General features: G+C 36.6%; 1 protein-coding gene across 1 annotated transcript in view; it reads left to right on the top strand.

The window, feature by feature from the left end:
• The first annotated feature begins 11,727 nt into the window (after positions 1-11,727).
• F13A1 (coagulation factor XIII A chain) overlaps positions 11,728-18,628 on the top strand; it is a 189,234-nt gene continuing 182,333 nt past the window's right edge. Inside the window, exons 1-2 of the mRNA XM_074270966.1 lie at positions 11,728-11,893; positions 15,985-16,123. Coding sequence (XP_074127067.1) covers positions 16,003-16,123 — 121 coding nt within the window. The 5' untranslated portion in view covers positions 11,728-11,893; positions 15,985-16,002. The remainder of the gene's footprint in view (positions 11,894-15,984; positions 16,124-18,628) is intronic.

Here is an 18,628-nt window from a genome sequence, read left to right as displayed (position 1 = left end):
TATAGGAATAAATGGACTATTCCTTAAAATAATAAGGAGCATATATTTAAAACCTTCGGTAAACATCATATGTAATGGTGATAAACTAGAACCTTTCCCTGTAAGATCAGGAGTGAAACAAGGTTGCCCACTATCACCATTACTATTCAATATAGTACTAGAAACTCTAGCCTTGGCAATAAGAGCCGAGAAAGAGATCCAAGGAATTAGAGTAGGAAATGAAGAAATCAAATTGTCACTTTTTGCAGATGACATGATGGTATACTTAGAGAACCCCAAAGACTCTGCTAAAAAGCTATTAGAAATAATTCAGAATTTTAGCAAAGTCGCAGGATACAAAATAAATCCACATAAATCCTCAGGATTTTTATACATTACCAACACAATCCAACAGCAAGAGATACAAAGAGAAATTCCATTCAAAATAACAGTCGATAGTATCAAATATTTGGGAATATATCTACCAAAGGAGAGTCAGGAATTATATGAGCAAAATTACAAAACACTTGCCACAAAAATAAAGTCAGATTTAAATAAATGGAAAGACATTCAATGTTCTTGGATAGGCCGAGCGAATATAATAAAGATGACAATACTCCCCAAACTAATCTATTTATTTAGTGCTATACCAATCAGACTCCCAAGAAACTATTTTAATGACCTAGAAAAAATAACAACAAAATTCATATGGAAGAATAAAAGGTCGAGAATTGCAAGGGAACTAATGAAAAAAAAGTCAGAGGAAGGTGGTCTAAGTGTACCTGATTTAAAGCTATATTATAAAGCAACAGTCACCAAAACCATTTGGTATTGGCTAAGAAATAGACTAGTTGATCAGTGGCATAGGTTAGGTTCACAGGACAAGATAGTGAATAAAAATAGCAATCTAATCTTTGACAAACCCAAAGATCCCAAATTTTGGGATAAGAATTCATTATTTGACAAAAACTGCTGGGAAAACTGGAAATTAGTATGGCAGAAACTAGGCATGGACCCACATTTAACACCACATACTAATATAAGATCAAAATGGGTCCAAGATTTAGGCATAAAGAACGAAATCATAAATAAATTGGAGGAACATGGGATGGTTTACCTCTCAGACTTGTGGAGGAGGAAGGAGTTTGTGTCCAAGGGAGAACTAGAGACCATTATTGATCACAAAATAGAACATTTTGATTACACCAAATTAAAAAGTTTCTGCACAAACAAAACTAATGCAAACAAGATTAGAAGGGAAGTAACAAATTGGGAAAACATTTTTACAGTTAAAGGTTCTGATAAAGGCCTCATCTCCAAAATATACAGAGAATTGACTTTAATTTATAAGAAATCAAGCCATTCTCCAATTGATAAATGGTCAAAGGATATGAACAGACAATTTTCAGATGATGAAATTAAAACTATTTCCACTCATATGAAAGAGTGTTCCAAATCACTATTGATCAGAGAAATGCAAATTAAGACAACTCTGAGGTATCATTACACACCTGTCAGATTGGCTAAGATGACAGGAACAAATAACGATGAATGTTGGAGGGGCTGTGGGAAAACTGGGACACTGATGCATTGTTGGTGGAGTTGTGAAAGAATCCAACCATTCTGGAGAGCAATCTGGAATTATGCCCAAAAAATTATCAAAATGTGCATACCCTTTGACCCAGCCATACTACTACTGGGCTTATACCCCAAGGAACTACTAGAGAAGGGAAAGGGTCCTGTATGTGCCAAAATGTTTGTGGCAGCCCTTTTCATAGTGGCTAGAAGCTGGAAGATGAATGGATGTCCATCAATTGGAGAATGGTTGGGTAAACTATGGTATATGAATGTTATGGAATATTATTGTTCTATAAGAAATGACCAACAGGAGAAATACAGAGAGGCTTGGAGAGACTTACATCAACCGATGCTGAGTGAAACGAGCAGAACCAGAAGATCATTATACACTTCAACAATGATACTGTATGAGGATGTATGCTGATGGAAGTGGATTTCTTCAACATAGAGAAGAACTAATCCAATTCCAATTGATTAATGATGGACAGAACCAGCTACATCCAGAAAAGGAACACTGGGAAATGAATGTAAACTGTTATTTTTACCTTCTGAATCCAATTCTTCCTGTGCAACAAAAAATTCGGTTCTACACACATATATTGTATCTAAATTATACTGTAATATATTTAACATATATAAGACTGCTTGCCATCTGGGGGAGGGGGTTGGGAGAGGAAGGGAAAAAATCTGAATAGAAGTAAGTGCAAGGGATAATGTTGTAAAAAATTACCCATGCATATGTACTGTCAAAAAATGTTATAATTATAAAATAAAATAAAAAATTTAAAAAAAAAAAAAAAAAAAAAAAAATCTGATAAGTATGAGATGGTACCTTTGGGTTGTCTTACTTTGCTCTTCTCTAATTATTAGACATTTAGAACATTTTTTTCATATGGTTATTGATAGCTTGGATTTCTTTCTCTGAAAACTTTCTATTTATATCCCTTAACCATTTTTCAACTGGAGAATGTCTTTTATTTTTAGAAATTTAGGTCAGTTCCCTATGTGTTGTAAAAAAAGAGACCTTTATTAAAGAAACTTACTGCAAAGATTCCCTCCCTCTTACCTATTTCTCTTCTAATTTTAGCTGTATTAGTTTTGCTTTTGAAAAGGATTTTTAATTTTACATAACTAAGATTATCTATTTTCCCTCCTATTAACCTTTTTATTTCTTTTTTTTGATCATGAGCTCTTCACCTATTCATAGTTTGCAGGTAATTTATTTCATGAGCATCTAATTTGCTTATGATCCAATATTTTCCACTCACAGCAAAACTTCTGTGGTATCACAAAATCCCAGATATTGAAAAGAGTTCAATAGTTATTTAATTCAGCCCAAAAGAATTATCATGACAATAATTTGAAATATGATCCAATCTCTTCTTGAAAACAGACCTACAACAAGAAGACTACACATCATCTCTTGAAAAAGCCCATTCCACTTTTAGCTAGGACTAAATGTTAGAAAATTTCCTGACATCAAGCTTAAATTAATCATTTTACAAATTCTACTCATTACTCTTAGCTTTGTCTTCTGGATCCAAGGAGAACAATTTTAATTTATCTTCCATATGGCAATCTTTCAAGTCTCTAAAGACAGCTATTGTGTCCCCTCTGAGGTTTCTCTAGGCTAATTCCTTTAACCAATTTCCATTCAAAATAAAAAAGTCTTTACTATTCAGACTGTCTTCCTCTGGACACTCTCCAGTTCATCCTAAAACATAGTGCTCACAATTTACCACAACCCTCTAGCTTTGGTCTGGTCAGGGTAAAATACACAGGGACTATGGACTCTTATTTTTGTAAATTATCTTAGTTTAGATAGGATACCAGAAGAAGAATGCCAACCTTCATTATCAGGAACCTATTATTTCTCTTTCCTTGATGTTAAGCTCAGTCTCTATTAATCCCTCACCCCAGCTTCCTCTCTAATCTCATAATCATGCATACTACATAAGTATCCATCTGAATGGACACCCCAAACAGGGTGACTGTATCATCCCTGGAAACCTCTGCTAGAACTGAATGCCAACCCTGGACAGACAATTAGTTTGCTTTAAGAAAGCATTTCTTCTATTTTATGTCTACATGCTTTTTTTTTCCCAGAAGAAATCCACAATCACACAATATTCATCTAAAACATAAGTAGAAATGGTCAGATATTTTAATGGCAAAAAAAATTCCTTTGGAATTAAATTTGAGTGCATGAAAAATGTTAATTAACTCACTCTATGTCTATGTATGTATTTATCTATCTATCATTGTTAAGGTCTACTGGTAGGACTAAAAAAAACTTCACAGAAGAATTAAACAGGCTGGTAAATGCTGGAAGCAAAATGTCCTTGTTCAGTGTATTTATTGGAAGGGCACATGATTTAACAGGAAAAGGAAACATGAAGGGAGATGCAAAACCATCAAGGGAAGAATTCTAAGGCAATATCCACATCTGCAATGAGACAAATGTTGTCTCCAAAGCTAGACACTCTAATTAAGGTGTGTACTATACCCTTTAAAACAGAATTCTGATTCAATCCATTGAGCAGAGGGCAGATATTACCAAAGACAGAAGAGGGCAAAGAAGGGATACAATTCTAGCACTGTTAGACAGTGTGTGACAAAATGCAAGCCATTGAAGGAATATCCATCACATCATGGAAGGAACTGGGGTTACTCTATGGATGTGGCACATAATTATAACAAGCACTTGCTGAGATTCTAGGGCCATCTTCAGGTCAGTTCTGGGACCAAAACAACTCTGCAGTTTTATAACAATGTGGATCTGATTGGTTCCAAACAGCTAAGTGACAGCCATAGTAAAACCAAGCAGCTAGGGTTCCAGGGGCCAGGAAGAAAAGAAAGATTATTAGGCTATAGAGGAAGGGGACACATCTAGATAGTTTGTTAGAAATAGAAAGACTAAGGTTTTAAATGAGAAACATATATAAAGCGTTTTTTAAACCTTAAAACCCTATAGAGGTGTAATGTATGAGGAAGCGGATAATATTAGATTACCCAGTGGTTTTTGTATACTTTAAGGATTTTTGTTGTTTCTCCTTTATTTTTGAAGAGGACCATGACATCAGGAAGATGATGCTATAACATGTAAGTGAATTGGATTTAAGTGAGGCAGGATTGTACAAAATCACCAGCTTTACTTTTTCCTCTAGAGTCACCTGGGTCCAGTAGCCAGATATAGATCAAGATGATTGCAGATGGCCTTGGATGCAGCAGAAAACCTTATACTTTTTTAAACTAGGTAAGAAATTAAAATAATCACATCTATATCAGCTATACAACAATAATTTGTAACCATAGGAACAATTAACTAATAAAAAAAACTAATCAGAAAAATGTTTTATATATAACACAGTCTGCACTTGAAAATTACAAAACAAACAGGAAAGATTAATAATTGCAATAAATATATGTAATGTGCTGTTGTCTCCAGAAACTGCCAATCGCTCTCTGGTCTAGAGGAGAGACTTCTTCCTGCAGAGCTGCCTCAACTCTGGCCCAGACAAGACTCTCTATCTCTCAAGTGTCGCCTTCTTTTATCTTTTAATCTTTTTATCTTTTAATTACTTCAATCAATGAACTTGCTCCCCCTAAGCATGCAAGCTCCTCCCTGGGAGTTTGAAGGGGTTACACTCCCAGTAAAGGCTGGAACTAGAGAATTGTCAAGTACCGACTTAGCACTTAATAAGAACCTAATATCTCATTATCTCATTAGCACTTAGTAAGAACCTAACAAATATGAAATTTTATTTGGAGCCAGAGGACCTAGGTTAATATCCATCACTGCCACTTTCTGTGTGATCTTGGACAAGTCCCTTCCCCAGCTAGGTCTCCATTTCCTCATCTCTAAAATAAAGGTGACTAGACAATTTCAAAGTTCCTCTCTTTTCTAGATGCTTTGAGCCTACAAAATCTGCCAAGTGTGTGTGCTAAGTATACACAAATCTGTATAATTATGCAATGAATTTTGAGTTGCTTTGGTAATGCATTTAGATCACCATCCAGAAGTTCTTCATTTAAACACTTATCATAGAACAGCATGTTCTTTCCATTTCCTGTCTAGCCTCATGCATCTCCTCTACTAGTTTCAAAGCTCCACTCATGCCCCTGCTGACATACACAGATCTCAGCTTAGCTCCAGGCTTGCTGCAACTAGCTACTTCCTTCATGAGCAATGAGAGGTTTGTTTATTTGGTTTTTTAAATAGTATTTTAGATGTGATTTTTCCCAATTACGTGACGAGACAGTTTTTAGTATTCATTTTTACAAGATTTTGAGTTCCAATTTTTTTCTCTCTCCTTCCTTATCCTCTTAAGCTCAAAGAGCAGCCTTGCTGGCTCATGTCTATAGGGTCTCGTTAAAAGAATCTGATGACAAGCAGGGGGAAAATTACTCTTTTGACCTACCTGGAAGATACCTTTTCACGAGTCTTGGTCTCTGGCTATATTCAAGTGAGTCCCCTCTCTTAATAAAGTCTATATTTTCCTCTGACATCAAACTACATCTGAGACTCATTATCTTGGAAATTTAACATTGTTTTGTTTTCAATATAGAAGGAGGTTGACTTCAATTGAAGACAGTATCATGTGATTTTTTTTTTTCGCTGCTCTAATTGCAATGAACTAGTTGCTTGAATTATTAATCCCATCTATAAAGTCAGACCTTTACTGAAAATCAAAACTTCTGAGGAATTATCCATATGAAAGATAATTTAAGATGTGCCCAAAGATAGAGATATGAACTCCCCTTCTTCTATTTCAATGAAAAAGCATTTATGAAGCAACCACTATGTGCTAAGTATTGTTAGGTGCTAGGGTTCTGAATACAAAGAACCAAAAGATTTCTTCAAGGAGCTTGCATTCTACCCTTCACTGATTAATTTTTTTTTCGTTTTTGTTCAGTCATTTTTTTTTTCCTAGTCCAACTCTTCCTAACCCCATTTAGGATTTTCATGGCAAAGATATTGGAATGATTTGCCATTTTCTTCCCCAGATCACTTTACAGATGAGGAAACTAAAGCAAACAGGATTAAATGACTTGCCCAAAGTCACACTAAAGAGTGTGTGTGTATGTGTATACATATATATATATATGTATATGTAATTTTGCTGAGGCAACTGGGATTACATGACTTGCCCAGGGTCACACAGCTAGGAAGTGTTAAGTGTCTGAGGCCAGATTTGAACTCTGGTCCTCCTGACTTCAGGACTTGTGCTCTATCCACTGAGCCACCACCTAACTGTCTCGAGCATATTATATTTTTGAAACCCTTACTGCATAATAGCTCAACAGAAAGGAAAGAAAAACAAAAAAAGTAAAGGAAGGAAGAAAGGAACAGGGAAGGAGGAAGAAAAGGAAAGGAGAGAGGGAAGGAAAGAAAGAAAGGAAGGAAAGAAGGAAAAAGGAAAAATGGAAGGGGAAAAAGGAAAAATGGAAGGGGAAAAAGGGAGGAAGGAAGGAAAAAAGGAAGAAAGGAAGGAAGGGAAAGAGGGAGGGAGAAAAGAAGGGAAGGAGGAAGGGAGGGAGACAGGAAGGAAGATTCCATTTCCTTATAAATGATCTATACTTTTGTGGGCATTACACTATACTATGAGGTAAAAAGCAGTCAAGAGGATTGGATTTAATCCAAAGTATGCATTGACTGCATCTAATGACTTGGGGAGACAGCATAAGACAGTGGAAAGTGACCTAAATTTAGAATCAGTAGACCACAGTTGAATTCTGGCTCCATTACTGATGGTTTCTGGGATTTGGACAATTCATTTAACCTCCACAAGCCTCCATTTCTCACCTAATTCTATAATCCTAAAATCACAAAGTTTTCTTTTAGCTCCTGATTTATGACCTTATGTTCCTGATGCTTCCAGACAGTCAGGATAGCTAAGTTTGATAGCTAAGTTTAATGATGGTAATAGTGCTTTCTTAAGGCCATTACTTTTAGACCTACAATTCTGTGATCAGCAGACATTCTACAAACACCCCTTCTTCCCATCTCCAAATGGGTTCTTTTTAAACTTTAAAAAGTATATCTCAAAAGGCCATCTCACAAACCTACAGAACTATTTGACCTCTGTCATGCCCCTGCCCTGTCTCTGAAGAATCTTTAAAATTTAAAGTTTCCATGAAGACTCATTAAATTTTAAAAGTTTCACTAGTGCTATGGAAGGAGTTAGTATGACAAGAAGTAGTTTCTGAGTTCAACTCTACCCCAAAGAGAGCCCAAATTATCTAGAGTCTTTTCCATTGTCCTATCTTTCTGTTCATATCTATATTACATACCACTCACTAAGTGCAGTTATTAGATAATCAAAGCAGGTAGATAAGATATTAATTCTGATTCATGTAAAATATTCCTTTTTAAGGAAAAGCAGACTGGTATATACAAACATGTGGTATAAATATCACCTTAAACCGATTTTTAGTGGAAATTCTTAGAGTAGGGACTAAGGACCATATTTATTTCATAGATTTATAATTTATTTAATTTTTCACAAGTGAAAAAACTCTAGCAAAGCAGTGTGCATTGTCTCTTCAATTTATAACCTTAAAGAGCTTCTGAGTTACATTGAGAGGTTAAGTGAGTTCTCCAGCGTTAGGCAGCCAATATGTGTCAGAGATAGAACTTAAATCTAGGCATTTCTAGCTTCAAGATGAACTACTTGCAATCCACTATATAACGCTATCTCTTAATTATTAAAGTGCATCAGCTAAATTCTTCATACCTGAGAAAACCAGATCTTTCTCATTTATCCTCTTTGATAACCCCTGCCATGAGGAGAGGCAGCTTAACTTTCCATCTGCTCCATAGGAAGGTAAATTAAGGACAATTCAGGATAATGGGCAAAAGGAAGCAATAGAAGCAATAATAATACTTCTACCATCTGGAGCTGTCATAAGCATGGATTTCCCTCTCTCCTAAAAGAAGAAACTTGGGACCTTAACTTTACTCAGATGCAAAGGTTCACTGCTGCTGCTGCTGTTTCTCCCATAAACGACTTCTCTCTATTTGCAATGTCACTGTCAAACCTTATAAAAAATTTCCTGTGGTCTCTGCAGACTTCTGAAGAGACTGAAAGGACCACTTGCTATCACCAACTGCCTAAATGCTGGGGATGAAACGTGATTCCAACTATTAGGTATACTCCTATGTGTGACCACCAACATCTCTACTTCTATCTTAGGGGAAGAGAAGTTTCCTCCTGGATCCAATAAACTTAGGGCCACTTTGGAAGAAAAGACAAATTATCTCCCAGAACAGAATGTTTAGTTTTATTGTTGTAAGTTTTGGCAACACAGTGTACATGCCAGTTGTTGATTTTTCCTCATTTCCCCTCTGTCCTACTATCCCTGTTATCCTGAATACTAACTTTCCAGAGTGCCATTTGATTGGAATGAAGGAACAAAGTGAAATGGACATAAATATTTCTTATTTCAAATGAGATGTTTTGCATGCATAACACAGTAGAAGAGCCATCTTCTTGGAAATATGCTTTTATTTCTTAGGTACACCTAGTCAATCTGAAAGACAGACATTTACTATGAGGGAAGATAGAGCTTGTACTCTGGAAATTAAAACTCAAAATAAAATAGAAAAGTAAAGGTACCCAGGCTTTCTCCTTGCAGGCATTCTTTGCTTTTACTGAAAGCTTCCTGAGGGCTATTATTAATTTCTGTAGAATTTAGCTCCCTAAACTTTTTATTAGGTTTTTTTATATAACATCCCCCCCCCTAGGTGATAAGGTTTGAAGGGCTATTCTCTTCAGTTTTCAATCCATGGGGAATACTATAACCTTGTAGCCTGACCCTGTCACTTTTTGCTGGAGAAAAGTACATTTAATCACCTTATCTACCCATCAGAGGTTAAGCATTCTGAGGATTCTTCAAGGCAGTCCATTCCCAGTTAGTGAATACTGGAAAATGTTCTCCAGGGTCTGGATTCTATTGGGAGCTTTTATTTCCTCATCTGTCATTTGAGGATAATAGAACTTACCTCACAGGGTTGTCATAAGAAAAACATTTGAAAATTACAAGTACTACACAAATGTGAAATTATTATTTTTGCTATTTTTTTTAATAGCTCTCTCCAGTTATTGGAGAGCTTTTTTTTTTTTTTTTTTTTTTTTTTACCTCTTGGAGAGTATAAGGTGACATTATTTAGCTGGGGCAGTGTAGGGGTGGGGCTGGGCACATGTGAGAGACTGTGGTCTGAAAGGGAGGATAACAGGTTGGCAGCCACTATGACTAAGAACACACCAAAGTGATTGCCTTGGTAGCCACACCTTGGGCATGACTCAACCACCAGGGTCCACTCTGTGTACTAAGCAACTGTTTTAGTCCACCCATAGGTCAAGGGTTAAAAATTCAATTATGCTAAGAAATGAACAAAAATGTTCATGAAGGCATGCTCTATGGAAAATAAATTGGAGTTTTTGTGAGGTCCATCCTTGCTGGGATAACAACTAAGTATAAGGAAGTAGGACTGGCAATTTGGGGGTTTCAAAGCTAAGAAGGTCTGTGCAATGATAACCTAGCATCAAGTATGGAGTATCATTGTTGTGGGGCCTTTTTGGTACTATTGTTATGATGTTTTCCAGAGAGGATCCAGAATAACAGCTCAGCATACAAATGGAAGTGAAATGACTGGGGGACAATCTAATCTGAAAGCTGCAAGCCTCTCTCTTTTTCATTCTATCATCAAATGTGTCCCAGTTCCTAGAACCATGGGAAATCCAAGAGCAGTCTTTAACCAGAAGAACATTGAAGATAAGGCTTATTGTAGAGACCTTATTGTATTGCAATTGAATTAGAGAGGGCATGGCAAATAAGAATTCTAAGACAGGATTCACTACAGGATTAGGCAACCCTGAATGTTCTAAGTGAGGGGAAACAGTATCTGTATCTGGCATGAACAGGTTTAAGGTTTAAGCAGGAAAAAATAAATTTAGATAAAATAATTAGAAAAGAAGTTGAAAAGTGGGGAAAGAGAAAAACAGCTACTTACTTGTGATAAGTCTACAGACCCACTAACCATTATGCTCCTTCCTAAACTAAAGTCTACATGAGGGCAAGAACTTAGTTTAATTGAATCTTGCAAGCACCAGCAAACTTTCTCTCTCTCTCTCTCTCTCTCTCTCTCTCTCTCTCTCTCTCTCTCTCTCTCTCTCTCTCATGCGCACGCTCATGTGTGCACAGGTGCACACACATACAAACACATACACACACACACACATACACACACCTCAGTGTTTAGTACGGTGCTTCAAAGAGTAGGTATTTAGCAGATGTTTGTTGATTATTATATCTCCCTTGGGGAAAAGCATAACAATTGGAAAATTTAAAAACCATGGAATTATAAGAAAATATGTATGTATTTTCACATATGTATACAATAGCTGTGTAAATTATTTAACAGTTTTTTCACATATAAAGTCATGTAATTAGCTTAGGAACATAAAATTATGACATATAATTTGATTTTCTCTTAAGATCATCATGATTTGGGTGTTTGAAATAAAATAAATAGGAAATGTATCAGGGAAATAAATAAGAAATCTTGGGGGAAAGGTTCCTGCTTTTAAAAAAATTTTGTTAAAAATGTATAGGCATGTATTTTTCCAAACTTTTCTGGAAATTGTGCCTTCATATCACCACAGGCTATGTTTAGGTTAAACCTTATTGATTCCAGATGCTGTAGGAAGGATAGATTGGGTCATGGTTGAAAAGGACTGGCTAGTTAAAGAGTATACCTATGTGGCCCTAATTTTATTTCTCTGCCTGGCCATTTGTATCCCCATTGTTATATGACACATTTATATGACCCACTGTCATAACTAGCTACTCAGGGTATTTGCAGGTCTGCATTCCTTCTCCTTAGCCATGAAAGTTAATTTCTAAATACTTCAGGGACACTACTGTGAAAAATGGAAAACCCAGATAAGAGAGAAGAACATGAGGGAGGGGTCACAGGGAGTAGAGTGAAGAGAAGAAGAATAATTTTTTGCAAGATTGACAGGAGAAACTTTCTTCTGATATATTTCAGGGATTAAAGAAGGGAGGGGTAAAATCTCTATGGAATAAGGAAGATAGAAGTGAATGAATGGGAGTGGACTGAAAGTCTCGCTCCAGCTGTTAGGGAGGGAGGAAACCCAGCCCTCTCAAAGAGGAGGAGGAAGGGGGAGAAAAGGAAGAGAGGGAAGTCTTTAAATTACTTAAGAGCCCCCAACTTCTGGTATTTCTTTCCTTTCTCTGACATACTCTGTGCAGTTTAAGGAAATCTTCTAGGAGAAGAAAACAGGAGCTCAGGGGAATCTCAAAATTACAGGTAAAAACACACATACACATTAAAGCAATTTCCTCTCATTCTGGAACGCTTGACTCTAACCTGTTTATACCCAGGTATGATCCATTCTCTCTGCCTGGGTTCCTGCTATAGCGGGAGCCTCGACTTCTCCTGGCAGAAGGGATGCACTGCTGCTGTCGCTGCTGCTGCTGCTGCTGCTTGCGTGGGAGAGGGGAACTCTTTAAAAAGCGGCCACTTTGTCTAATTCCAGTCCCGTTATCCTTTCATTAGCAGCTCTGACCTACGCCACAAAAGGACCACTTTTTCTATCAAGTTTGTAGGAAGGAATTCCTAAAGCTAGATCACGTCACTTTCTACAATATTAACCTGTTGGGGCTAAGTTTGAGTTTTACTCTGTGCTCTCCCAGGCAGTGGTGCTGGGCGAGGAGGAGGGGAGGAAGGGCAAAGGGAAGACAGGGAGTGGGGGTGTTGGTGTGTGTGGCTGTTGGAGGTTAACAGCAAAGAGACTTGTCTGCGTGTGCTTCTTTGAGCAACTTCGATTAGATGAACCTGGAATTGGGATGATCCTAGAGCCAAGTTGGTTTCTCAGAATCCTTTTTCTGTGTATGTTCGGGCTTTTTTTTTTTTTTAAGAAATAAACTCCACCCTCCCCCTAAAGTGAAGTCTCTTTTACCCAGGTCTCATTCAGTTCAAGGCTCTTGCAACTCCTGCATTTACTTTTACACCTCCGTCACTCTCCAAATTCAGGTTTTGAACTTTCATCTTCAGGTGATGGCTTCTTCTTTCAATTTCTTTCTTTTCTCTGTCAATTTTTTTTTAAAGTGCAAAGTGAATCCACAACAAAGACAAACACTCTAACATACCGACCCTCCTCCTTACCATGTCTTCTTCAGATTCAGAGGTTTCCCAATGCTGCAGGAGAAACCCAACTGTGTCCTAGTAAATCCTAGCCCAGTTTCCCCATCTATTTTCCAGAAAACAGGCTTTCTTTTATTTTTATTCCCCTTTTCTCTCCCTCTTAATACATTCCTCATTTCTTTCTCTTCCCAATGGTCTATCATTTCCCCTTTTTTCTTCACTCTCTCCTCTCAGCCATACAGTACTAATTTGCATCTATTTATATATAGATGAGGTTTAACTGTATAATATGTTTAATATTAGGTTTTTTTAATACCAGAATATACATACACAAAAACAAGTTGTCTCTTTCAGAATGGTCATCTTGAGGGCTTATTCCAACGATGCTAATTGAAACATTTCTGGAATTCCTCCTTTAAATTTTATTTAAATAACACTTCATTTAGTATACCCAATAGTAGGAAATTACTGTAGTTTAATTAGCATGTGGTTTTCATAGTTGGCTTATAGACCATCTTAGATAATTCCAAAGAAAGTAGTATTCCAAAAATGTTTTTGAGCAACAGATTTGGAGTCAGAAGCTCTATGATTGGTTTTTATTGTCACTTAATTATTGTGTGTCCTTTGGCAAATTAATTTTGTGTCTCTATCCTCATCAGCAAATAAGAGATGATGCTCCTTCCCTGAGAGAATGGAATACAAAGAAAGGTGTGCTGGGAGACAGGATGACCCAAGTTTATCTGACATATTAGTTGTATGATTCTAGCCAAGTCATTCAACATCTAGTCAACTCACTTAAGATTTTAAACTGAAGCACTACTGCAGCTTGATACCACAGGATCAGACATTAGTTTTCTACAATCCCCCCCCAAAAAAAAAGACCTGTTCCCTTTATCTCATTTTGCTTGACAGTCAAATTGAATTATGTATGAATTAATATATTACGTGGGAGAAGGGAACTCTCCCACTCTAATATGAAGGACTCTAATATGAATTAATATATGTGAAATGCTTTGTAAAATATTAGGTACTATCTAAGTGACAGCTAAGTAGTGCAGTGGATAGAGCACTGGATCTGGAATTAGAAAGATGAGTTCAAATCTATCTTCCGACACTTAATAGTTATGAGATCCTGGGTAAGTTACTTACCTCTGTAAAATACCAAATGGAGTCATGAAGAGTTGGACATCCTGCACATCTTTAGAAGGCAATCTTGAGTCCCCAAACAAAAGGCCATCACTTCATAGACCTGGATACTAATTGGTAGAATATTAAATATATGCTTAAATTCAAAATGAATAAAATTAAAATTACAAAAATAACATTAACAAAAAATAAAAAAAAATGAGATTGAATGCTACAAAATTATAATGACTAAGCTTGACTGAAGAAGTCAAGAATCACTTATTAAATTCTACTGTGTGACTGGCACTGTATTAACCAGGGAGTTGAAGAAAATTGTTTGCAGAGATTCCACGGGTATAGAAAGTTACATGTATTGTCAGATCAAATTGTTGTTTGGGTCAGTTTTGCTGAATTGCTTTTTTTTCTCCTTTTTTATATTTTGCTATAAGGGGTGGCTCTCTGGGGAAGCAAGAGGGGAGGAACATATTTGGAAGTGAAGGTAAAATAGAAATAATTTTTTTAATAAAAATATTAAATCTAAAAGAATAATAGCAATATAGCATCTGCTTCCAGGACTATTCCTATTTGAATTCCATCAGAAAAGATGGATATGAGATGAGTTGATACTTAGTGTTTTGTTGAGCCATTTCAGTTGTGTTAAACTCTTTGATTTTATTTAACATTTTCTTGACAAAATTACATAAGTAATGTATGATTTTCTTCTCCAGATCATTTTACAGATCTGAAAACTGAGGCAAATGGGATTAAGTGATTTTCCCAGGCTCATATAGCAACTAAGTGTCTGAAGCCAGATTTGAACTCAGGAAGATGAGTTTTCCTGACTCCAGGTCTGGAACTCTATCTGCTTCCCCAGCTCACTGAAAATATTTCAAAGATATTTCCAATAATAGTCAGAATGGTGGAGAGGATATCTTCATCCTTTTCTCACAAAATTTTGATTTTTTTTGGCTAGGTCTCAATATTTTAAAATCTTTTTCTGCCACATAAGTTAAAGATCATTAGTATTTGTCATGGCAACATATATTAAAAACACCATTCTAAAAATCTAACAGGAGTGTTATGTGCAAGCAACTATGGGCTAAAGTTTTGCATCTGGTAATGCTCCAATTTCAGTACAGTTTGTTGTTGTTTTTGAATTTTCAAAGATATATGACCTTTCTATTTGTAGCACAGAGATTTGACATTTTATGAAAGGTAATGAGCTTCTGATCTATAATTCTAGTGATGAAGTCATGTTGTTAGATATTCTGTAGGTGCTAAATACTTGCAACTTAAAAAATGAGGTGCTGCATATTTCTACAGTATCCTCACATCCTCCTGCTGCCCCTCTTCCTCCTTCTCCTCTTCCTCCTTATCGTCAAAGGTAAAATATATTTATCACTTAAAGTTTTGCAAAGAATTATATAAATGTTATTTCATTTGATCCTTGCAACAACTCTATGAAGTAGGAGGCATTTTTCTCATCTTATAGATGGGGAAATTGAGGATGAAAGTGGGTGACTTGTCCAGGATCATAAAACTATTAAATATCTGAGGTCAGATTTGAATTCAGGTTTTCCTGATTCCATGTCCAGTGATCTATTCTCTGTTCCATCTAATCTGCATTAATGAAAAAGGCTGGAATCCTTAAGACAACTTTTTTTTTCAATTTCTCTGGTGACAACTAGATCCCAAATTCTTGTGATAATATAGCCACACATTCCTTTATTATTCTACCTTGCATGTTTATATACCTACATAACAAACATCAATGTCTTTACATATATAAATGAACTCTCAAGAGAGATAATGTCTTTGAGGGATGGAAAAAATACCTGTAATTCACAAAATCTTTAGAATTTTTCATTTCCTCAAATAAACCCCCTTATGGAAATGTCTCCCTCTCCCAACCCTGCTTTTCATGTTTTGACAAACACAAAATATCTTCTAGGCCCTTGGGGAGTTGTACTCTATCATTAAATTGATGCTTGTTGCTGTCTCAGTTTTTATTTATGTGGAACTAAAAATGTGTATCTCAAGTGCCATTGAACACTGATAAATCTCTGTTTTTGAACTCTCAAATATAACTCACTTCATGTATTTCTTTTCTGCCTCCTTTTCATTTCAAGGAGCTGATAAATTGGACAATGTCTCAAGGAACCTTTTCCGGCAGGAGAGCTCTGCCACCCAACAATTCCAATGGAGAAGAGAGTGAGCTCCCCACCTTGGAGATTAGTGGTCTCTTGCCCAGGGGAGTTCAGTTACAAGGTATGGCATATGTGGTAACATAGGCTAAAAGCTGCCTGGCCCTGTATCTCCTCATTGACAAAGTACACGTCCTTTGGCTCCGTACGCCTGGTTGTCATTCTTCTTGCCAACAGAACAAGAATGACCAACCCCCCCTTTTTTAAACCAGCCTACCAATGAAAAAGACTATCTTTTCAAATGGTTTTGGTTGTTTTGTTAGTCTGGCTTGTACCTCTTCCTTCCTTAGTTTGTTGTGAATGTCAGTGCTAGGAAAGGTGCCAGACCTTGACAGGGATGGAATAGAAGCCCTTTATTTATTTCCAGAGCAAAAACAGCCTGAAAAATAAAAAAAGCAGTTCAAACTGTTGTCCTCATTCTGGGGAAGGCTAGTTAAGACTGGTCACTCTCAGGGTCATTGGCATGGATGGCTGGATGATTTAACAACTGATCTTTGGGCGATGCTCTGGAAACTTCCCTCTCATTCCTCTGGATGCCACCTAAGTGCATCTTACATTCAGTAGTTCTCACTCTCCCTGGTGGAACTTGATCCTTTTTTTCAGTTTTGTTCTTGACTGTGGTTTGTGGTAGTTTTCACTAAGATATGAACATTCATCTTACTGTGGTAGATCAGGATATTTTCCCAGGGGCTTTGTGGTACTTTCACCACAATCAGAAATTCTTAACTGTTTAAAGTCATCAGTTGGCTGCAGCCCTCTTTGCCGGAAAAGGGCAGAGGAAGGAAGAAAGGAGAAAAGTGATAGATAATAACAGACAAAAACACATAACACTTCAAAGTTTGCAAAATACTTTGTGAGTAGAATTAGTGCTGGACTTGAGATAAGAATGCCTTGGATGTAATCCTGGCTTTCCCATTTACTACTTGGCTAAGACACTTAATTTTATTGGATCTCAGTTTCCTCACCTGTAAAATAATTAAGTTCAGCTCTTTGACCACTGAAGACCATTACAGTTTGAGCTTCACAAGATCCTGTAATTAGAGATATTTGTTGTAAAAACACTTAGCATAGTGCCTGGCCTGGCACATAACAAGCTCAATACAATTACTTACTTCTCCTTTTCTTCCCTTCCCCATTTTACAAATGAGGAAACTGAGATTAAGGCATGTTAAGCCACTTGTCCATAGTCACAAAACATATATGGTAGGTCTTTGTAACTTCTAGACATCATTCTATTATTTTAGGTATCTCTTAATGCACAGCATAAGTCTCTAGATGTTGATTGAATCACAAGGAACAGCTTCTCAATCCCCAAGTTGAGCTTCAAATGTATTTTTAAATAGCACCAGAAATATATAGGTTTTTTGATGGCCCTTGACAACAAATCAGGGATGAAACCAAAAAGACATCTAGTACTCTAGCAGTACTTCATTAGTTCTTGTTAGAGTGGCAGAACAAAGGGAGGCTCTTACCTGGTTTTCTGGTGATGACTTAAAGAATGTTAAGAAGGCATCCCTAACCCCAAATCTGTCTCCTTCAAAAGTCTGCATGTTTAAATTCTATCTTTTCTCCCATTTAGGAGGATGATGTGTCTTTTCTCTTACTTACTCATATAGTAGGCAACATTCTTTCACCACTAAGCAACTTGAAGCCTATGATTCTGTCAATAGTTCTTCTCTAGCCCCACTCCTCACCCCAAACAACCAGTTAATTCAGGTGACTCAGTTTAAAAACAAAGCAAACACAGAAGCCTGGAAAAATAAACCAGTCATAGAATTTCCAGTTGGTTGGGGCTTTGGAGATCATCTAGTCCAGATTGAATTTAGAGTCATTTAAATTGATTGTTGTATTTGCTCAAATATAGCACAAATGATGCCCTAAGAGCTACATTCTCCCAAGGGATGAGTGGCCACCATGCTAGCATCATCATAAATTCGAAGGAATTTCTATTCAGATGCTGGCTGGATCCAGATGACCTCTGAGGTCTCATCCACTTCTGAAAATCTGTGAAAGTAAATGTCAGAAGTGTTAGAGAGCTTTAAGAAACCCAGCAAGAAATTCAGAATGACTGGTCCCTGAGAACTGCTGCATGCTAACTTTTGTGAATAAGAAGGATATAAGTAAGCTAATAGACCCCTAAGAGTCAGACTTCTGTTTTATGGTTAAAAATAATTAGCACTGTGGGTTTCCTGGTACTAAATATGCCCAATTTTCTCTAAGTTATTTCCTGCTGGCAAGATATGAAGCTCACTCTTTCAGAGCTTAATTCATCATTCCTGTAGTTTTTTTTTTTTTTTTTTTTTTTTTTTTTAGTATTCAAAAAGAAAAAAAAATATGCCTCCTTAACCACTTGGACTTACTACCAGAGAGTGCTGTCAGTTCAGTTCAGTGTCTGACTCTTTTGCAATCCCATTTTGGGTTTTCTTGGCAAGATTTCAGGGTGGTTTGCTATTTCCTTCTCCAGCTCATTTAAAGATGGGTAAACTGAGATAAACTGTGTTAAGTGACTTGCTCAGGGTCATGCAGCTAGAAAGTATGTGAGATCAAGATTGGAACTCAGGAAGATGAA

The sequence above is a fragment of the Sminthopsis crassicaudata genome, chromosome 1, assembly GCF_048593235.1.
Source record: "Sminthopsis crassicaudata isolate SCR6 chromosome 1, ASM4859323v1, whole genome shotgun sequence".
Lineage (NCBI taxonomy): Eukaryota > Metazoa > Chordata > Mammalia > Dasyuromorphia > Dasyuridae > Sminthopsis > Sminthopsis crassicaudata.
Note: the sequence above shows the minus strand (reverse complement) of the source record. Positions and strands in the feature narration are given on the sequence as shown.